Source organism: Amphibalanus amphitrite, unplaced genomic scaffold, assembly GCF_019059575.1.
Source record: "Amphibalanus amphitrite isolate SeventyFive unplaced genomic scaffold, NRLGWU_Aamphi_draft 000031F_arrow, whole genome shotgun sequence".
In the NCBI taxonomy this organism is placed as follows: domain Eukaryota; kingdom Metazoa; phylum Arthropoda; class Thecostraca; order Balanomorpha; family Balanidae; genus Amphibalanus; species Amphibalanus amphitrite.
The window spans coordinates 815,381-838,703 of record NW_024881527.1 but is presented as its reverse complement, the minus strand read 5'-3'; the positions used below and the strand labels follow the sequence as shown (position 1 = coordinate 838,703).

The following is a 23,323-nucleotide window of genomic DNA, read 5'->3' as shown; positions in this document are numbered from 1 at the left end:
TAATTTGTAACACTTTCGGAGAACGGAAACCCCAAACAGCCTGTACCAAACTTCCGAGTGAAAACGCTATTTTTTTTGCTTGATCATGCCTTTGCATTTCAAGACAATTGTATCATTTATTTATCTTTCGAATATTTTCTGCTCTGGTTCGTTTTCAGTTAGCTTCCATTTGTTTTTCTTTAGTAAATGACATATGATAGTGCCCCAATGGCTGACGGCTGGGTACGAATTTGTAGGATTACGAAATTTATTAATTTACTAAGCCTGGGACATTGGAAAATAAATTATTGATTGGTTGTCCACGCTGCACTGATCATAGACCTGTGCATTGTGGACTGTGCTGAGTGTGCAGACCGGATAAATGAGATGTTAGAGGAATACAGATCTAACTGCACGGGTTTTTACCGCGGGATATCAAACCCCGCCGGGCCGGGGTGTGTGTTTGAACACTATTCCTCTCCAGTTAAACTCGGTTCGTAAGTGTCGTAGCGATCGCAGTAAGCGACATTCGAAAAAAGGAAAAAAATCGTAACGAAAACACTTGTAAAGTGAGTTTGTTGTCAGGTCAATCAATTGTTAAGTGACGTTAAATGCAGTGGCTGATCCAAAGGGTGAGGGCTCACATGGGTCATGACCCCCCCCCCCCCCTGGGGACCGGGGGCACGAAAGGCCTGCTAGGGGCATCACAGGCTCGCGGAGCACCACAGGCCCGTCAGGGACACCACAGGCCCGTCAGGGGCACCACGTGGGCCTAGCAGGGACACCATGCACGGACCTGTCAGGAGCACCATAGGCTTCGCAGGGGCACCATGCAAATCGCAAGCCTGTCAGGAGCACCATTAGCCTAGCAAGAGCAACACAGGCCTGCTTACAATGGGCAAATTTGGTTGTGGCCGAAAGACACCGACCAAAAATAAAAGGTATATAAGAAAATCTATGAAAATAGGGCACCACCAAAATTAAGTGGCCGAAATCCGTTGGATTTTTAATTTTGGGTATAGGTAAGGGCATCACTTTGATTCATGACCCTCACCTTGGAGTTTTCCTGGATCTGTCCCTGACTAAATGGCCGGTCACCAAAGATTACCTATACAAGGACAAACTACGCCTATTTTAACACTTTTTGACAAATCGGTGCATAACTCGGGAACCAATAAAGCTTTAAGCTACATTGCCGTGGAAAAGCGCATCAATTTGCTTTTTAAAACCTCTTCCCGATTGATATTCTTATTTAACCTAGCATAAACGGTTTAGCCTAAAGAGAGAGAATTACTAAGAGTTGACGCTTCGAATATTTTTTTTCTGCAATAAGTTTTGTTACCAAGCTTGCATAACGATTATTTTACCGGCATTGTGTTTCTGTTGTCGAAAAGCATCGAATGAATTGAAATTTGGTCTTGAAAAGTAAAATATCGATATTGAACTTCGACCTAGGTCCAAGGTCGTCATCTAACCGGAAAGGGCCATGCGATACACTTTAACCTCACCCTGGCAGGGGAAGATGTCGATGCGACCTACACCCCCCCCCCCCCCAAGGTTTTCAAAGATAGCGTAAAAACGTGCCGCCAAATTTGGCACAGCCTGTGGGGCAGCCTTTTTACATATGGCTGAAAATTTCAGGTTCGGGTGACCTTGAGTCAGGTCACCAGGTCAGAAAACCGGTACAAGGTCATGGTCAAATTTTAATTGTCTTTATGCACCTTTCCAATTCACAGTTTTGGACTGATTTCCTTCAAACTTTCAGATGTGCGAAGTTCACCGAGCTGTATAACAATATAGTTCGTTTTTTTGGTCTCGCTGACCTGAGGTCAGTTAGAGGTCATTACGTCGTAATGAATTATATGGGAAAATATTCAAATACCTAACTCCAATACGGAGAAAAACTAGAGATATCCGCTTCATTCTATCACTTTTGTGCTTTGATACCACAGTACTTCACATTAGCCGTTTTCACGACGACCATCTGGTACACATTTGGTGCACATCTGGTGCAGACAGGTACAGATTTGGTCAAATCAGGTTCAGTGTGTCTCTTAGTAGCTATCAGCTAGGGTTGCACTATTTGCTTATATGCCTGCTTTGTCATATTATCAGAGAGTATCATCGATTAAAACACTGAAATAAATTCATAAAATAAAGATATTTGCTATAAAAGAAATTAGGTGCAGATTTGGTCAAATCAGGTGCACTCGCCGGATAGCCCGTCGTGAAAACGGCTATCATGTCACATGGTTTTTCTTTGTTTGGTGTTCTTATCCAAAAGTCAAATGAGGTCAACTGAGGTCAAATGACGTTTGTGCCATTAACTTGTCACATAATTTTTTATTTATTTATTTATTCAGGCCTCCCTCCAACGGGCTCATATACTCCCATTTATAGGAGGGCTCCTCATCCCCCGGCCCTTTTCCCCACCCCCAGGCTACGGCTGAAGTGGGAGCCTACCCCACACCTGGTGACACAGCCGGGGACGACGCCCGCGGAACGGGCGGAACCGGGAATCGAACCCGAATCCGGCACCGCCCGCACCGCGGGTCGACGCCTTAACCGACTGCGCCGTGGCGGCCCTGGTGATAATAAAGATAAAGCTTTCAAAATGGTATGATTCTGTTCCTCTTGAAAAGCCGAGTCGAATGACATGCTACATTAAGCATTTCGACAATTCTTAAGACTTAGATTTTACTTAAGTTTATTTAAACTTTATTTAACCCTCGCCCTGGCAGGGCATTTTTCATAACACGGCCTGGCAGGGGGGGGGGGGTCGATGCGACACCCCCCTCGCGATTGGCTCCTATGGCACCTAGAAACACCAAATTTGGTAGGTAGGTGGGCCCACTGGAGCTCTCGTCCCTGTGCAAATTTGGTTGCTCTAAGTCAATATTTAGCGGGGTTTGGGGGGTATAAAGGAAAAAATTTCGCTAAAAACAGGTTAAAAGTTTTTCGCTTATAACTTTTGATGTAATTAAGATAGAGCAAAAAGAAAAGCACCAGTGAACTCAGCACGTCAAGGCGCGTCGAATGATATACTTTTTAGCTTGCTTAAGTGTACTTAATTTTTTTCTTAAATTTTAAGTAAACTTAAATTAATGAATTAAGTTTAAGTTAACCAAATTGCGTCATATCGCATATCATTCGATTCGGCTGATCACCAGGAACACAATGATACCATTTTTAAGCTCTAGCATCATTATGTGCCAAGTTATTTGCAAAAACGTCATTTGACCTCAGTTGACCTCATTTGACCTGACCCATGGATAACTACACCAAACAAAGAAGCACCAAGTGACCTGCTGTTAAGTACTGTGGTTTCAAAGCACAAAAGTGATAGAACGAAGCGGATATCTCCAGTATTTTCCGAATTTAGTATTTTCCCATAGGCTTAACATTACGACGGAATGACCTCTACCTGACCTCAGGTCAGTGACCTCAAAAACCCTAATTATATGTTATACAACTCGGTGAACTTAGCACATCCTGCAAGTTTGAAGGAAATCAGTCCAAAACTGTGAGTTGGACAGGTGCAAAAAGAAAATTGAACTTTGACCATGACCTTGTACCGGTTTTTCTGACCTGGTGACCTGACCCAAGGTCACCCGGACCTGAAATTTTCAGGTCATATGTAAAAAGGTTGCCCCATAGGCTGTGCCGAATTTGGCGGCGCTGCGCGCCGCCGTTTTTACGCTATCTTTGAAAAACCTTAGGGGGGTCGCATCGACCCCCCTGCCAGGGCGAGGGTTAAGTTTTAAGTTTAGGCCGTAAAATTGACCTGACTTCACGTTAGGTACAGATACCTATTGAAAATCCGATTTTTTTTTTGTATATCCTGCCACTTTATCAATCGTTGACGTTTACTTGACTGACGTTTTAAAACAAACAGTTTTCTAGTGGCCCTGTGACGAGCGTTAACCCACGTCGTGCTGGTGGTCTGAGTTTTCCGTGTCGCGCCTGGGGGGGGGGGAGGCGTTTTCACGCCCCCTGTCTAACTCATCTCTTGGGCAACGTAGCGACATACTGTAAGCGGCATGGAAAGAGCGCAAAAAAAAAGAATAATGACGGAAATACCTTAACCAATTTCCAAGTCAGGTCAAAGGTCAGGTCACCAGAGGTCATTAAAGGTCAGGTTTTGTCTATTTCAACAATTTTCGAAACACCCGACGCATAACCCGCGCCCCGTAGGGGGGGCCGAAACGGCCCCCCCTGTCCTTTTCGGTCGATATCTCCTAAACGGCTGGAGATATCGCCACCAAACTTTCAGGACCCCTCCGGGCATCAATTTTACACATTGTGACCAAAAATTTTTCCAGAGGCTGTGATAGGTTGGCCACAAATGACGTCAGAGTGACGTCATGTTCTGTCATTTTCGACCGAAAAAAGACCTTCGCGAGAAGACCTGTCAGGCCTACAGCTTTGAAGATACAGAAAAATGATCAGGCATAAAAGGTGTAGAATTGACAGGGCTACAAAACTGCTATCTCGGATTTGTGAAATTTTTGAGTTTTGATCCCCAAAAATCAAAAAAGCATTTTTTTTGGATATATTAGCCAAAAAATCCAAAAAGTTTTTTGAGTTTCGAAAAAAACCGGAATATATGTGATAGTACCTACCGTCTTCTATCTACATACCAAATTTCAGATCGATACCTCGTTTTTTGGCCAAGTTATAGCGAAAAAACTGTTCAAAAATGATGACGTCAATTTTTCAAACTCAATTTTTGGCAATTCTAGAACTCGTAGAGCAAAACAAAGACCACCATTAGACTCCCCGTGACGAGCTGCATCGAATGGATACCCATTTTATGCAAAAATATCAACTTTGAAATTTGACCTAATTTGACCTGACCTTGACCTGACCTTCACCAAAACGTGATCTAGGCTGGCCCCAAAGGCTGCCTAACCCACATAATCGCATTTGTCATGTAAAATGGACCATAAAACATGTATCACACGACACATTCATATTGTGACCCCCGGTGACCTGACCTCGCTGTGACCTGACCTGGTATCAGTGACCTCAGATAGCAAAGTATGTGTTTGACGAACAATATACCATCGATGGTTTTCAATAAGTTACCAATTTACTCGATTTCACAGCACATTTTTTGAATTGCCTGTGAACGGTGAAAATCTGACCTTTGACCTGACCTGTGACGTCATCGGTTTGACCTAGGTCAATGAAATTTGGTCACAAGGTAGTTCCCGGATAGGGCTATCAAACGCCGTTTGAATTTTGAAAATCGGCCGGTAACTTTCCGAGATCTTAGGGGGGGGCCGAAACGGCCCCCCCCCCTACGGGTGGTAGGGTCCGCCGGTAGCCCTACGGGGCGCGGGATAACTCATCAACCAATAGAATTACAGCGCTGCGGAAAAGCGCATTTAATAGCTCTTTCACAGACCTTTCTGATCATTGTTCTCAGATTTGACCTAAGGTTTAGCCTCCAGAGGCAAAACTAAAAACGGTGTAGCTACAGCGAGCCTTTGAACTTTCTCTGAGGCAAGGTCACTTGACGTGACCTGGTGACCTGACCTTGAACGACCCGGGCCTGAAATTTTCACATCATGTGCGGAAAATATGTATGAACAGGTGTACCGTAATTTTGAGATATTCGCGAAAAACCTGAGGGGGATGGGCGTGAGACCGCCCCCCAACGCGGCGCTGACCTCTTTAGTCTTTAGGTCAGCTCGCTTGACTTGACCAGTTGACCTGACCTTGAGAGACCCAGGCCTGAAATTTTTACGACATATGCAGGTGAGATGGAGACTGGAGCTCAAAAGGTGTGCAAAATACGGTGTCGTTCTGCGGCACCGTTTTTTTTAGACATCTGCAAAAAAAACAAACGCACAGGTCCTCCTTCATGGTATAGGGCGCAGGTTTCGTACTGATTGGTTTTAACTTTAACGTTTGATCCGCGAATTTTAACTTCGCGAAAAAGCCTGTTGATAATATTCTACTGAAATCCTAGCGCAGGTTAAAAAAAAAAAAACAGTATAGTTGCATCAGACGCTACTGTTTTCATTTTTGATTTATTGTCTCGATTCGCTCACAAATGTATCCCAAGTCCCAATACATGTATGGAATATCAATACCAATGACACTGGTGACTCGCAGCCTCTCCCCATCGGCGATACCCCCCCCCCCCCCATCCACAACACACAACACACAACCCAGTTGTTGTTGTGGGATCTTTGTGCTCCACTGATGAGCGGGTGTTTCGTATGCTTAACATTAAACTAATGAGTGATGCAACGATCTACATTTCAAGTGTTGGGCAATTCTCGCCTGATAGATCATTCCCCATCGTAGTGATAACATTCAGTTGAATTCACTGGTCTGTGAGTCACTGTGATTAATGTTGAACACAACCAACGCCTAAGTGATAAAACCATTGATAGTAACTAGGTACTCGAATTCGTTATACCTACAATAATATGAGCGCCGTTCTATTTTATTCCTTACCAACTAAACCCTTGTGTTTACAAGCCAACAAGAAAGAGAACTTTGGATCAACCAGCAACCCACGTAAATATATCTCATATCAACTATGATACATTCAACATGACGTACTCGTTTGGGTGTTCTCGTATTTTTTCATGCTCTTGACCGTGCTGGAGAGTCATATGCGTCTGATGATACCCGTATCATGACACTGTCCTCAAATATCAATGGCTTTCTGACTCTCTCCTTTCCCTCTCACACATTGCGAAGCAGTCCTCTTCTAAAAACACTCCGCCCTCTCTCGGCCGAGCGAGCAAAGGCGAGTCAATCACAGGGCGTCAATTTGTGTTTCGCTCGAGCGATCGGCCAGGCGACCAGCCGAGGGCGACAGTAGTTTGCCCGCAGATGGCAGCACACTGCGGCCGGCAGATGTCAGCACTGTCTGCTCGCCAGGCGGCAGTCCGGAGCGGCCGTTGGAGGCTAGGTGGCGCTGCTCGCCGGGGTCGGACGGCCGACTGGTGCCGGCCCTCTCCTGTCATGGGTTCTCGGTGGGTACCGTTTGCTCGACAGTCGCCTCCGCATCCGTCCGAACGCTGTGCATGTGCAGCAGCCGGCTGAAACAGGGGATCATTTCGCAACGTAAGCTAATGGCTACGTAGTACGTTATTAGACCGCACGGCATTAGCAATAGATCCTCCGATCCCTCCTATTCCATCCTCAGGACGCATAGACCCCTCTCCACGCCCCACATCATCTGTTCAGGGCTGGACAGTCACCTCCGTCCGATGTGAGTAGCTGCTCAGGTCTCAGGAGTAGGCCCATCATGTGGTGGGGTGACCGTTAGCGGGGCTGGTCGGCCTGTCTATGTGACGGGCCCAGCCCCGGCGGCGCAAATGGGTGGACGCCCAGACCAATGTCTCCCGCTAATTTCTATTGTCCTTCGGGCTTCAAAATAGCGTCATCAGACTAAAAGAACCTAGCCCTAGAAAACAAGCAAACAAAGATATAGGTGGTGAGTGCCTGGTAAGCTAGCTCATAGAAGGACAAAGTTGCAAACGGTCGAGATGGGTGAAACGACGCTTTCATCTCCCATTTGTCTTCGTCATTTTTTCATTTCAGACAGAATTGTCAGCACAGCGCACTGTTTAGGACTGAGGGTCACCCCAACCAGGCATTCGTTAGGGGTCACTCCAAATTGTGCACCCTTCCGAAGTAATCGTATGTGGGGCTGAGTGACCCGTCCACCGGCCACCAGAGCACCCCTGTCCCACAGAGCGGGTTCAGCCGCGGCAGCGGCAGCGCATCAGCCGGTGCTCGCATCAGCCCGATGCCTCATGCTCTCATCCCATAACCGTGAAATGGCTCGGAGGCTCGGAAGCACAGCCAAACAATAAGCAATAAAAATGATATCGGAGAAATGTAAGCGCCATGACACCTAAGCCATCTTTGTAGGTAAGTGTGGCTACCACGAGGAAGCGGCTTGTGAAGAAGCCTGTGAAATTCATGATCGATTGGCGACTGGCGTGGGAAGCCGGTGACTGCAATTTGGAAATGCTCGTTTTTGTTTTTGTTTTGTTGGGTTAGGCCCTTTCGGTCGACAAGACCATTGCAGAGCCGGATGGATGATAGGAATTAGGGGGAGACATTGGTCTGGGCAGGCATCCTAGTGAGTCGCCGGGGCTGAACCCGTCCAGAGGACAGGCCACCCAGCCCCAAGGCACTCACTGCACCCGGCTACGGGGTGCGCTCCCTCGGGAGCAGCGGTGCCGCTCCAAGGGAGCAGCCCGCATGAGATAAAGTTGCCTGCCCAGCCCGGAAGGGGGTTGTGGCGTGGAGGAAAAGGATTTCAGTATCCTGAGGATAGAAGCACGGAAAGGTGGAAAATGCTCGCAATCACATGGCGGCCTTTTGTGAGTCATCGAGGAAAAGGTAGGAAGTTATATGATAAATTTATATCGCGAGTTCCGTGTTTCATAGTTAACTCATCATATTATGAAAAACATGTCATGCTATTTACATTGAATCTGTCTTCCACGTCAATGCCTAAAATTATCTTCAATTTAAAGGCTACTTCACTTGTCATTTTGTCTGAAACCCTATATCACAAAGCACGACAGGCGTACATTTGGGCCCGCTCCGCTGCCACGCTCGGTTGCCTGCCCATTTACCATAATCAGCGCGTTGGGAGCAAGGGTCGCGTTACTAGTCGACTAACTCATTAGTGACTGCCAGGCGACAGCTGTGTGGCAGCGGCCCGTACGGACGCGCTGCCGCGGCTCACGGTTCGAGCTGACGCAGCTGGCAGCTCGGGACCGACACAGCTCGCAGTCCGAAACTGTCTCAGCTGACAGTCCGCAACTGTCTCAGCTGACAGTCCGAAACTGTCTGGGCCTCGGCAGCTCTGAGCTGTCACTACTCGGCAGGCGAGGGAGCCACGCCGGAGAGGTCAACCCGGACCGTGAACTGATGCCCGACATCGCCCTACCTCTCGAGAGCCGGCTCATTTTTATACATAAGCCCGCCGGCCCCGGGTGGCGAATGTCTCATCAAAGCAGCTCCGAGGACAATCAATTATTGGTCCGAGAGTGAAGGGCCACTCGAGAATCAGTCAGCGTAAAATAAGACCGACTTGACTGCCGAGTCAGCGATTGCATAGCTGAAAACGGAAACCAGCCCTCCTTAATTAAAACTGTGGCCAGTGAATAGAAAAACTCTGAAGGATTTGTAAAGAAAGAACAGGCTTCACTCGAAAGAGAGCTAGAGCGTTGCATAGCCAACAGCTGCGTCCCTACATTCGTCCGGCATTCAGAGGAAACCCAAAGAAACGTGATGCAAACAAGACACTTACTCGTCGCATTATTGTCTCATTTTCTCAGGGTGCTGGTGAAACAAATTTGGTCTTGCCTTTTTACCACCAAAATTAGCATATTCATTTTAAGCGTGCCACGTTTGCATCCTATGGCCTATTTGGCTTCACAAACATTCACCCGTTCTGCTAGTGTGCATTTGTATTACGGATCATTTTTCTTGTTAAGCTTTCGTGAAGAAAAAGGCAACTACAGCACCGGTATTCTGATTTCGGTTGTGATCCCTGACTCGGAACATACTCGCCTATAAATCTTGCCAGACTGCAGCCATTTCAAAACTCGGGCAATGAGCCATCCATGCGCACGGAGCCATCTACAACGAGGACAATATAGGTACGAGTACCTACCTGCAAGCCAATCGTTAAATAGGAACCAAGTCAATTTATAGTTTTACCTCATACCTCTTTTTTGACAGAAATTCGCAAAACAACTGTGAACTTACCATAAAGGCAGTACCATAAAGGCACACAACTTACCATACCATAAAGTGCCACCATTTTCTTTTACATCTATACGATGCAGAGCAGGCCGACGCACTGGGCACTGTCCCACCCTCCTGTTGCTGCCATGACCAGCGGCTCTGCTGCGGACTCACCAGCTGGCTTTTCTGTCGATGTGCGACGGTCTCCGACAGCCGAGCTGGCGCTGCACGCTCATGTCGTGCCATTGTTTCACCACCGCATCACGCACCTGTCAACACGCAGACAGACATACAGACCTGAGCAGCGAGACAGACGGACAGATACAGGGGGCCGTGACCAGTGAGCACAGCACGGGTCTGTCACATGCGCCCGACACATGTGGTATAATGACCGCTATACGGAGCACAGCACGCTTAGCATTGACCGACGCATTGCCGACGCGCAACGCCGTCTAATTACTACGGAAATGCACAACATGTGTACGTACATACTCTTGAAAGTGATAATTTGAAAGTGACGATACGATGCAAGTAGTGACGAGACGAAACTGGAGGAAGAGCCTCCAGTTTTGTGAGGCATGGTGCGAAACACGAACAATGAATGATCACTATACTAATAGGTGGTTAAATAAGGAGGATGCAGTCAACAAGCACAGAGGGAAAGGGCGTTATCTCAATTGATAATGTAATTCGTATAATGATGTTTTTCGTACTCCACGAAAAACATCATCTCACGCTCTCAGTCCCAGCGGATAAAAACAACACCTAAGAATAATTCGTATAAGTGTGCCCTGTGACATTTCTGACGTGCATTGAATAGAAAATTAAATAGAAATTGAATAGAAAAGAGTGTAGGTATGTAGAACGCGGAAAATGAGAACACGACAGTTTCCGAAGTAAAGGATGGACATTTGCACAATTGTAGTATTTCTGGCATGAAACAATGTAAGTACACTGATTGAAATAGCAATAACATGGCCAACGGATACAAGTTCTCTGAGCGTGGCCGATCGACGTATAGATATGTTCGATGTGATACGAAATGGCGATTTGTAACGCTTGCAGTCGCAAATAAACATGTTGGCCATACCCATCCAATTATTTGCCAATTTATCATGAGACTGAAAGTCACTGCAAAGTTTCGCTGCGACGAAAACTTGTCAAAAAATGGCAGCTAATCAATGTCAAAAAATTCAACCTCAGTTACATTTGACATAATCAGCACAGATTCCACCCGTTGATGCCTATTCCCGGCCTGTGCGCCCTCTGTGCCGTCTCCATCCCCATGGACAGCCCTCGAATTCCCCGCGGCGCGATCAGATCAGTACAGTCTCCCCGTGCAGTAATCATTTCGGCTCCGAGTGGGCGGCGTACCGCGCGAAGCGATCACCCCCAGGCTCGAGTCGCTGCGCTCCGAGGCAGCCACGGCTCAATCGGGCCACATCAAGAGGCGGCCGCGGCGGGCCTCATAATCATCAGGCTACACCGCTCGGCCGGATCAAAGCGGCCGGTGCCGGGCGGCCGCTGCAGCGCCGCTGCGGGCCCGTCCGCGGCCGCCGCTTTTGTCTGCGCTGGTGGGCGCGACTGCAGCTCAGCGCCGCGCGCCTGTGTGCGCCGCCGGCGGGCTGGCCGGGACGCCGGCGGCGGTGCCGGCGTGCCGGCGGCGATTATTAGCTGGACCGGATGCGAGGCACGGCAGCGCCGGCGGAGAGCTGCTGGAAACGACGGCTCGGCGCTGCTCAGAGCGGCCCGGCGTGACACAGGACGGCACACAACGGCACGGTACGACACAGGACGGCACACAACGGCACGGCACGGTACGGCACGGCACCGAACGGCACGGTACGGTACCGAACAGTACGGCACGGTACGGCACGGCACGGCACGGCACGGCACGGCACGGCACCGAACGGTACAGCACGGCACGGTTACGACACCGCACAGAACGGCACGGCACTACAAGTATACACAGTGCACACAACGACAAGACCAGGGAACACACCACACGCCACAGAACGGCACATAGCGGCACGGCACGGCACGGCACGGCGCGGCGCAGTACAACGGCGGACGGCAGGGAGCTGTTGCTGGTTAATGACAATATCGCGGCGCTGTATGACGAACAATAAGGCATGGGCCACGATTCGCATTAATTAACTGATGAGCTATAGGATAACAATGCACAGAGTAGCCTGCACAAACACGGGCGCAGATTGTTTTGGGGTAACAGCGGAAAAGCAAATGCTATTTCAAAATTAAGGCCTCTGACCACATTTCATGTGTGCCAAATCACAAGAGCTGCACACCAAATAGTTATGAGGCCGGCATCGATCCCGCATAGTACTTACAAAATCCTACCCGAGCCCTAGAGTATAGACCCAGTGTTTCTGAGCTCAGACACATCTCATACGGCCTTGAGACACATCGGCCCTGTTTGGTATTTATTTGAATATAACACCGGCAAATAGCCATGTGAGCTTAAAATGTGTGCCGTGCATAGAAAGCGAAACCTTTTGTAATGCATTGATTTTTACTTCTGGTAGCATCAGCAGCAACAGAATAGGCTGCGAACCATCACACGTGATCAAGAAGGGGGTTGGTGAGAGGACAACATTCCATATTTCTGGAGCTAGGGACAAGGGAGCTTCACATGGATCGATATATGTAGGTACTTATACCTATGTGAGCGGTGAGCCAGCCCAGGAAATACCATCTCCAAGGAAATTCCATCTTCCCTTTGATACATTCGCTCTCATATAAGTACGGAAAGCCGCAAATCCCGCATTTCTGTTACGAGAAGAATTTCATAAGACATAATGTTACGGCTCACCAGGACTTACTTCCTTAGGAAATTCCTATAACCACGAAATCAGCCGCACGGCATCGAGGAATTTCATTTCAAGGCGTTACGGAAAAATTCTTATAATTGCGAATGCCAAAGACCATGCAATATAGGTGGTATTGCTTCTGGTATTATGTATGTTCTGTGCTGGAGAAATATTAACTTATTTAATATGGTATTAAAATGTCTGAGCATGGCCTTCTGCTTATTATTCTGAACATTTCTGATTTCCCTCTGGTATGTGCTATGTACGAGTCAAATTGAGCGGCTTGCGTTTTTCATGCGATTCTCGTCAGCACTTATCACAGCAGGAATAAATTACATGTAGGTAACTAGATCACTTTATCCCGCGCCGTGCTGGGTTGGGTGGCCTTTTTACGTCCCCGCCCCTCAGGTTTGCGTGCCGACGTTTTTGGTTCACCTGTTCATACATCCGTTCCGCACATGTGAAAACTTCAGACCCGGGTCTTTCAATGTCAGATCACCAGGTTCCGTCAAGTGACCTTACCTAAAAAAAAGTTCAAAGGCTCGCTTTAGCTACACCGACTGAACGATCACTTTGAAACTTTCAGCCATTGATAAAAGTAACAGTATGTATAAAATGTACCTCTCGGATTTTTAATATCGGTGACCTAAGGTCATGTCAATTTTGCGACCTCTCTATCATAAGTCAATGGGAGAAAATTGTAATGCGCCTCTTTTGGACAAATGTCGTTCTAAACCCTCTCAAACATCGGTTCATAGGTAAACATGACACACTTAATGTGTGAAACATTCTGGTGCCCCTGAGGTCATCTCAGGTAATGAAAGGTCACCAGCAGTTTTTTTTACTATAACTTTTGATAGAGACGTGCTAGAGCGGTGAAATTTGAAAACACGTCAGATGTGTTCAGCTCGACGATACGGATCGATTGATATGCAGCATGACCCTTTCGGGTCAGGTCATGACCTTGACCTGAGGTCAAATTTTCAAAATGATTTTTCAATGTCAATGTATAGTTCATTCGACACGTCTCGACGAGAGGAACACGATGCTGGCAAAATTAATATCGTGGCTGTCTTGAGTCAAAAGGTAGGTATTACCGAAAAATATTGTTCGTGAAATCGTTTTTTTAGCGTTTTTGCCCTCTTGAGGCTAAACCGTTGACCTGAGGTCAAATTTGAGAACAATATTCAGAAAGTTCTGTATAAGAGCTATCGAATGTGCTGTTCTGTGGCGTTGTAGCTCTAGCCGTTGGCAGTTTCCAAAATTATTGAAATGGACTAAATCTGACCTTTGATGATCTCTGGTGACTTGACCTTTGACCTGACCTTAAAAATGACCGGGGAGTTTCCGTCTTTATTTTTGACGCTCTTTCAAGTGCCGTGGAACAGCTGTGATATCTGAAATCCAGTCAGGAACTGACGGCGACTTGGTGGCAGTGGGTGACAACGGTCGCCAAGCAATCATGCTCCTTCCGGGGAGGTGTATCCCGCGCAAACTCCCCGGAGGGTCGTATAACATGATGGACTCGGGCAGGATACACTCAGGACGAGTATAAATGCTCGCGGCCGCCTCTGATCGAGCCTGTCTGAGCTCGAACGCCGCAGGGACTGTGGTTCTGCCTAACACACTCAGACATATAGCTCCAAAGACGAGTATAAATGCTCGCATCCGCATCTGATCCAGGCATGTCTGAGCCCGAACACCGCGGGGAATTTGATGCTGCCTAGCACAGCCAGACATAGCTGAAAGTGAGTGATCGATGAAGAGCAGACGGTTCATCGCCGGGAAGGGATTCCCGCTCGGTTGCTACGTAAAAATGAAGCTATTCCGTCCCTTTCATGTGTGGTTCAACGCGCATAATGAAAAGGCTGTATACCAAAATATTACCATAACCGTCAGGTATAGTGCTAAATCTACGAGGTGCATGTCGTACCTCCTGGTTGAGGAAGCAGTAGAGCAGCGAGATGTAGAAGCCCTGGAACGAGTCGAGCACGGCGAGTACGATGGTGTAGCAGCCGAACACGGCCACGGACCGGTCCAGCGGCGGCTCGAACATCTCCAGCGAGTGGGTGATGCCCAGCAGCGGGAGGAGGAACAGCGCCGCGCGCACCGCCTTCCTGCCGGCACGGCACCGGGAGGGCCGCAGATCATTTTCCGGACCGGCCGCGGGCCGGCAGAGCACCGGACGCCGAGCCGGGCAGCTTTTGTCGTCGCATAACTGAATAAAGTGGTTCAAGATTTTCAGCAGCAGCTTAGGAGCTGGGAGCTGGAGATTACCGACTGCTGTGATTATGTCACACACAGACCTCGGATAACGAATCTTACCTGACTTTCTGGACGTCATTTGAGCTGCTTTCGTGAAGTTTTGTGACAAGAACTCTTAATATGTTGAGAAGGAATCCCAGGTTGGCCTGAAAGAGTCCAAATGGCTTATGTCAAGCATCTAACGCAGCCGTTTTCACTTCTGTTAGTCATATGGGGAAGCATATCACTTTAACCCGCGCCCCAGTGGCGGTCTCGGCCAACTTCGCCCTAGTGAGGGGGGGCATATGTTACCACCCACCTCTAACTCAAAAACTAAGAGGGCTAGAAAGATGCGGTAAAAAGCAGTCGATAGCTCTCAATACGTACGTTTGAAAGTATTACGGTCATTTTTCACCTTAGAGCAATATTGGGGTCACCAGAGGTCATCAAAGGTCAAAATTTGCCAATTGTCATTATATTTTTCAGAAAACATGCCGCTACCTCAGGAACTATGGTAGCTAGAAAAACGCATGGAAAAGCAAACGATAGCTTTTGAACTCTTCTTTTGAAAAGGTCATTATCAATATTGTCCTCAGGTCAACGGTTTAGCCTCCAGAGGGCAAAAACTCCAAAAATAGCTGTTTTTACAAAAAGTGTTTTTCGACAATAACTTTCGACTACAAAAAGCCACGACATTTCTATTGCCAGAATCGTGTTCCCCTCACCGAGACGCGTCGAATGAACTATAATTTGACCTTGAAAGGTCAACTTAAAAATTTGACCTTAGGTCAAGGTCATGACCTGACCGGAAAAGGTCATGTTGCATATCAGTCGATGCGTCTCAACAAGACAAACACAATGAGACCATCCCCAGCGTTCTATCTCTTTCCAATCGCGAGTTATTGGCAAAAAAACTGTTTGTAGCCTCAAATGACCTCGGATGACCTTTCTAGAGGCTATCAGCAAAAATGACACCTTGGTCATCACGAGTGGACTAAATCATTGTGATTCTGAAATATTTGGACTGTTCCTATGCGTACACACGGATCTAGAGGCATTTTCATTTTTCTCCATTGACTTGTAATGGAAAGGTCATGCCACTGACCTGACCTTAGGTCACGGATATAAAAAATCCGAGATATACAAATTGTAGGCTCCCATAACAGCTTGCAATCCACCAAGTTTAAAACCTTTCTGACAAACACTGCAGGCTGGACATGATTGCAAACTTTTTTTAAGGCTTGGTCAGTTAACTTGACCTGGTGACCTGACCTGACATGACCTGGGGTCAAAAATTTCACACATTGTCCAAAATTGATGCACCAAAAGCTACCCCAAGCGGCGCGGCGCTACGCGCCGCGGTTTTTTATTCACACGCGAAAAACGCGACAGGGTGGTAACATATGCCCCCCCCCCACTGGGGCGAAGGTTAATCTTTATATGAAAATTTTGCTATAGCTCTTCTTTGATTTGAAAGAAGATAGAAGATGAATTTAAATTCATTTCATTTCAAGCTTAAATGATATCGCTCATATAATAAAAATGAAAGAAGTTCATCCTATCACGAGGGTGAATGTAGCACCAGCCAGCCTTTCTCGAGTGTTATCTTTACTATTGAGAATACATGAAGTTGTGTTATAGGCTGTCGTCTCTGTTGTAAAGGAGTAAAACGATAACTTTATTTGTCTTTGGTCTATTGAGTTGATTCAGTGGCGTAAATTTCAAACATGCAAGAAATATCGCCACGAGAACGTACGCTGAATACGTTTAGCTGAAACTAATGGAATTATGAAAAATGGAAAAATATCAAATGCATTGTACCTACATGTGCAATCTGGGCTGGATACTGATTAGACAGAAGTGTTTTCAGATTACAAGATGAGTCTTGACAGCGAGCGACAAGTCCGAAAACATGTTCCGATTGCGAAAATATTTTACTACCTGATAACTATTTGCTGCGCTACAAAATTACAGTTTGTATCACCTCATATAATCATTTTTCTCGCACTCGTGGAGCCCTCGACCGGACCGATCGTTGGGGCGATCTGTGCTCTAACCGGCGGCAAATCTCCGGCGATTCGCCGCAGGGCGTCACGGCGGTAATTTATAGCGGCGATTCGAGCGCGGCCAGCCAGCCGAGGGCGACGGAAACTCCCCGAGCATGCAGCTAGGGCCGCTCACCAGCCAATGGGCCATTGACAAGTTCGATCAATGGCAAACGGGCATGTAAATGTCAGCGCGAGAATATCAGACAAAGACACACATGTAAAGAGACTGAAGACGAGCAAATAAAGACAGGTAGAATATGCTCCAGATATAAGTGATGTATATGCACCGAAGTGTTTCATGACTCGTCATATAACTGAGGCAAAATGAAAAAGTCGTTCATCATCTTTTTAATCACAAAGCGACGGGTTGAGGGTGTATTATCCTTGCCATTTTAGGTCGAGCTGTATCACTTAGAAATGTGTTTACAAGATATTGATTTACACGATAAACGATTCATTGATTGGAAAAAGAACTTAGACTTCATGGAATGTTACTTACCGCTATTACCATAAACCGAGGTCCTTGGATGATCCAATAAAGCCGGCTCACATGTTTTCCCCACCAACACCTGATGATACAAACGTGAGGTCACGAAAAAGGCCCGTGGAAACGTATTTTACTAAAGCTATTGCAGGAATAAATACAAATAATATAGGCAGTAAAAGGACAATTGCAACTTTCGCTAGCCGCTGACCAGTCTATAACAAGATTAATTAAAATAATTAAAATTAGGAGTGAAATGCAGAGGGAGAGGGAAAGGGAGGAGATAAGATGAAGGAGAGAGGTGAGGGCATCAAAATGGCAACGGATCGGCTTTGTGCATTCTTGTAGATTGTCGAAGGAGTGAAATCGAAAAATATATGTAATGAAACGTAACGTCAGGAGAAACAGTTATGAACGTCTGCACTATTTCTAATGTCACTATTGAGCAAGACGGAGATAAGCAAAGCAAATGAACAGAAGTGAACAAAGAATGAACAGATTATCAGGAGTATGAAAAATAACCTCTTGCTCATATCTGAAGGAATTAAAAAATTAAAGACCAATATATATTCGGGCGTGGCCCTTCCTCAGTGGTACAGTGTTACAATGGAACTTTCTTGTTCCATTGTAACACTGTACCACTGAGGAAGGGCCACGCCCGAATATATATTGGTCTTTAATTTTTTAATTCCTTCAGATATGAGCAAGAGGTTATTTTCATACTCCTGATAATCTTATCAACAATGCTCAATTCAACGTTTCAATACCTGAAAGAATGAACAGAAGTAATCACGAGGGGATTTGAGAACTTCTCAACTAATCTTAAAAAATATATCAGCACTAGCACTTACTGCGTCTCTGTGTAGAGGTACGCCATGAAGATTGCCCAGACAGACGTCAGCAAAATGGACAGGCCCCAGCCGATCAGGCTGAATACTCTGTTGGCGGAGCACACAAAATGGTCGAGGTTAGCAACAAATGTGGATGCTTGTAGCGAGGCACTTCCCTAGTTATCCGGTCACCTTAGAATTGACAGAGGATGTGATAGATGCTCGACAAAAGTGATCTTCAATCTGATTTTCAAATATTTGTGATGTTTTTAATATCACCAAAAATCGAAGACAGTATTTACTGACAAGACAAATTCACCTTCTTCCTTGCTTAGACTTCTTCTTCCTTTTGTTGTAACACTCGAGCCTATTTACGCCTACATATGACTTAATGTAGGTGTATACATTGAACATTTATGCATAGACAGTGCACGCATTGACATGCAAAGTGATTTCAAAATTGCATACTTTGTAACTTTTCTTTAAATTTCGAATTAAAAATAGTGGTTAGCTCAAGCGATGGATAATGGGTTTCAAAAAGAAGCAATCTCATAACTTTCTAGATAAGGAAGGCAGCAGCTGGGGTAATTTCGTACATACCCGAAAAGGTGGGTGCTAAAAACCTTAGTCCAAACCAATAACGGGATTAATTGATCACTCCCTAACCTAACGATATTCTGCATTCATCAATGCACAACAAAGCCATCAAACAACAGAAGCCGAAATTGCACCGTTTTGACGAAGCGTAATGTAATTATGTGGCGGTTCCAGCCAGACCCCAGAAACAAAAGGCATTCACATTACCGAGATGGGCTCGAGCCGAGCCGCCGCTATATAATCTGTTTATCACGCTTCGATGGTCGATTGTTGACTGAAACCGGAAACAGCGTCGGCGCTCCGGAGAGATTACTGCCGCTCTGTCTCTCACTACTTCCTCTACTTCCTCTCTCTCTCTCTCTCCCTCTCCCTCTCCGTCTCCTGCATCTGCTGGAGCGCGTCTCGTTGATCGACCGGCAGGCTCGCCCACCGGGTGCAGACCGGCAGGCTCGCCCACCGGGTGCAGACCGGCAGGCTCGCCCACCGGGTGCAGACCGGCAGGCTCGCCCACCGGGTGCAGACCGGCAGGCTCGCCCACCGGGTGCAGACCGGGCAGGAGTCGCCGATGCGCCGCCGCGCCTTTATTGTGGCCGATCGGCCGTCCCAGTGATGTGGCTCTCGAGCAGAGCTGCCGCCCTGGGTCAGCCCGGCTTAGGGGCCGCTTCTGCTCAGTCAGCGCATCTGGCCGCCTCCTCAGCGTCCCAGCCATCCCCCGGAATTATGCACATCCGGCCGCGACACCGACCAACGGCACGCGGGCGACGAGCGATCGGACGGTGTGTCTGATGAGCGGATCATCAGGAGACTTTTCCGTGGTAATGTCCCTCTTAGTTGTGTCTCCGAAAATCAAACGGATTTTATACACAGAGCTGAACCATAATGAGAGCAGGATTACTTGACATCAAGCTATAAGTTGACATGATAGGATGGTGATAGCACCGAAAGCCAGCGTCAGCCATCGTTCTGCAAATGCTAAACAAGACATATTGATGACGGAAAGGACTGAAATATCATGTTTGAAAAGGGTCCTCAGCTTAGTGTTTCTTGATGAGTTTTTGACGTTTAGCTTTTGAATAACTCGGCACTCGGCAGTACTTATAAGCAGCTTCCATCCCCGCCAGCCTTATGTGAGTTATATACACGACGTGATTGAATGGCAGCGCATATGTTACATAACATTGTGAATGACATCGAATCCGACCGTTACTTTGTAATTCAGTATTGACACAATGAAAGCATGTCTGTAATAATACTCTACCTATCCATTCCATGATTGCTGCGCAGCTTTATATCAAGACGCCACCGTGACCTAAAATACCAACAAAACAACTCAGCCGGAGTGACAGCGCACATCACAGAATACCAATGCATGAGGCGATGGCCGCCGGCCGGGAAAAACAACTCATTCGGACAAATCCCGGGAATATATCACGGCTAACGGCCGGCAGCGCCCACACCTGAGCTCCCTGCTCGGTGCGTGTCCGGCGCCTCAGCCCGCGGCCTCGGCCTCCGCGCCGCTGCTGGCCGAGCCGCCGCGCTGTTTGCCAGAGCGTGCTCGGAGGCCCCGCACCACCGCGCACCACACGCCACCAGCGCGGCGTACCAGCGAGCACCAGCCAGTTGCCAGTCGGCCGCGGTCGTGGCGCGCTGCCAGATTCCGCTGTTGATTCCACCGGTCGGCGCGGCGCCGCCCGATGCCGAACACACACTCACAGACCCCCTACCTCGGTAGACGGGCGGGCGGGGGGGGGGGGGGTTGCTCCGCACTCAGCAGTCGACAGAGTCCGACAAATGGGCGAGCGAGGTGCTCCCAGCGGGGAAGGTGACTCAGATATTGCACCGAGACATGGTTAATTACGTGGGCGGTTCTCGATAACACATTTCCCGTTAAAATGATTTTTTTTCGTTGAATTGCCACCCAAATATTTTTCTTTTCTTTTGTAGAGAGTATGATGCTTATCAATTGCAGCAGCTGTTCAAAATAAATTGTGTAAATGCATTAAAATCTTTATACCACATAACAATCGCCGTGCTTGTAACAATTATTTAAAAAATCTGACAGAGCGTTGAAGTAGGCACAGCCGACCAAGTCGACCTCGACCTCTCTTGCCTTTTTCAGCAAGTGAAAATGGTTACCGGTCTTAATGATGAAGTTCAGTCAAGTTGTGCCATTGGGCGCAGGCGCTGTCACTCACACAAAGTTGGGTTTCTCGTTGAACACGTCCCTGGTGAGAGTCGAGTGCAGGTAGTAGCCCTCGAGGAACATCCAGAGAAAGGTGGCTGACCGCGCCCACTCCTGCAGCACGTAAAACAGCTCGCACAGCCCCGGCTGTCAACGAAAACACACCAATGTCAATGGAATAAGCATTCGAACGGTGGGAATACCCGAGGGGTTGCGAGAATTCGCTAAAAACGGACAGGTTGCAATAAATTTTAAGGGCCTGTTGCAAGAGGAGCCACGCCAGGCTGCCCTGATGGCTGCAGCAAAACTACACGGACAGGGTTTAAACACAAAAAATGAAATTGCTTGGGTACCTACAGTAACAATTGACATATGTAGCACTAGATTTCTATTTACGATTCGATTTCGAGTTTTGGCATTTATCTGACAGAGATGACACAGAACTGAATGTAGTGCAATCGGAAGCTGCTTCATCGAAATATATTATCCTATTCCTGCCAGACATCTCAGCACTCTCTGGTTATGAGTTTTACGATCCAGCATACCAGAGATGTCTGGGTATACGGCCAAATAAAACCCAAAAGTCGTTAAAAACGATTGTTATTTAGCAGCTAGATAGTATAAAGAGTGGGCGGTCAACTCTGTTTTTAGTTGACGCATTTGTGCAATCCAAAAAAGCTTGCGTGAGTGGCATGGGATTTATGTTGTGAAGGAAATAGGTCATTCAATTAACCTATTGATGATACCTTAGCCCGCGCACCGACGGGGGGACGGATATCCGCCCCCCTGAGGTTTTTCGTAGATAGCGGGAAAACCGCGGCGCTATGCGCCGCGGAATTTCGTAGAACTATTCTCTCTTCAATTTTACACATGGTGTGCAAGTTTGAACCTTCTAACTTTTAAGGTCAGGTCACCAGGTCACTTTGAATGACCCAACCTCAAGTCACTTTTTTGGCAACTTTGTCATTGTGCCAGAGCTACAATAGATGTCGGAGGCCTTTGAAAGTCGCAGGATGTTATAAGGTCATTAGTAGCTACAATGTGTATATCTCGGAATTTTGATATCGATGACCTAAGGTCAGGTCAATTTCTCGACCTCCCCAATATAAGTCAATGGGGAAAAATCAACTCCCTGTTTTTACCACTAAAACGGGTCGGAATGGCCCCATAAACCATACATGACTTCATATACGATCAACCTTCACTACCTTGAGGTCTGTTTTGCTGTTGGGCAGCTGTAAGGTCATGTGACATCATCAAAGGTCACCAGCGGTTTTTTGCCAATAACTCCGTACAGGAACAAAATACATCCGCGCGGATGGTCTCATTGTGTCCAGCTCGTCAAGGCGCATCGAATGATATACATGATGACCTCAAGGTCACGTGACCTGAGGTCAACCTTTGACCTTGACCTTTCGAGGTCAACATATATATCATTCGATGCGGATTGACGAGAGGATCACGATGACGCCCTTAGTTTGTCCCTATCTTGACTAGTTCGCAAGTTATTTGAGAAAAACTCTCTCCATATCTAGCGCCGCCATTTTGACTTTTTTACCCCTGTGACGTCATCGTTGACCTGACCTGAAAATGACCTTTGTAAAAATTGTAGACCTTGTCCGTGCGTATCCCATGCCGTTTACCGCTTGTCGCTATCTTGCTTCGTTCTCGAGATCTCAGGGGGGGGGGGGCGGTCATCCGCCCCCCCCCCCACCCCCCGTCGGTTCGAAGTTGGCGCAGACCCCCGTCGTTGCGCGGGTTAAATGTAAGCTATATGAGTGCTGAAGTTGCTGGAGCCGGAGGGAGTCGATTGTTTAGTTATGTTTATGGTTAAAGCATGTGCCAACGGGTGTTGGTGAGCAGTTGTGGCTGTTTAGCAGAACACCAGTCACCCATATTGAGCCATAACAACATCAGAGCAGGCCTCTTCGATGGACATGATAGGAATTCCAAGCTTCTGCGACAACCAGCTTACTAGAGATTATCCTATTTGCTGCTTGATTTCAAGTTGAATGACATCCAGGAATTGGAAACTGATACGACCGTCTCAGTGTGGATAAGGCCCTGTAACAAGTGTCTCTATCTTCTTCCAGTCCAAATGCCCCGAATTGGCCGGACATATTCTAAAAGCCCAAATTTTGTGACTTTTGCGTGTGCCTGAGGCGACTACATCAGTGTTGGACATTCTGTAAAGGAAAATGAGAAGGGGCTGTAAATGATCAAGTTCTGGTCACACCGAGGGGAGACTGTGACTGACCAAGCTCTCCATTAACAAGCTGCGGACTCTCCGGGACTAAATTACTTCTAATACCACCCCATCCTCTCGGCTATAGACTGGCCGTGTTGTCGGTCGTTCTACTGACCGTGCTGTCGTGCTACTGACCGTGCTGTAG

The 23,323-nt window shown here is 47.2% G+C and overlaps 1 protein-coding gene across 2 annotated transcripts in view; it reads right to left on the bottom strand.

Annotated features, from left to right (window-relative positions):
• Positions 1-6,003: 6,003 nt before the first annotated feature.
• The window catches only part of LOC122367590 (PDF receptor-like), a 79,222-nt gene continuing 61,902 nt past the window's right edge, over positions 6,004-23,323 (bottom strand). For both annotated transcript variants that reach the window (XM_043340854.1, XM_043340846.1), the window contains 7 exons: positions 20,944-21,077; positions 18,173-18,259; positions 17,337-17,406; positions 14,871-14,956; positions 14,479-14,662; positions 9,892-9,986; positions 6,004-7,043 (listed from right to left, as the gene is read on the bottom strand). In XM_043340854.1, the coding sequence (XP_043196789.1) occupies positions 6,965-7,043; positions 9,892-9,986; positions 14,479-14,662; positions 14,871-14,956; positions 17,337-17,406; positions 18,173-18,259; positions 20,944-21,077 (735 nt within the window). In that variant the 3' untranslated portion in view covers positions 6,004-6,964. The remainder of the gene's footprint in view (positions 7,044-9,891; positions 9,987-14,478; positions 14,663-14,870; positions 14,957-17,336; positions 17,407-18,172; positions 18,260-20,943; positions 21,078-23,323) is intronic.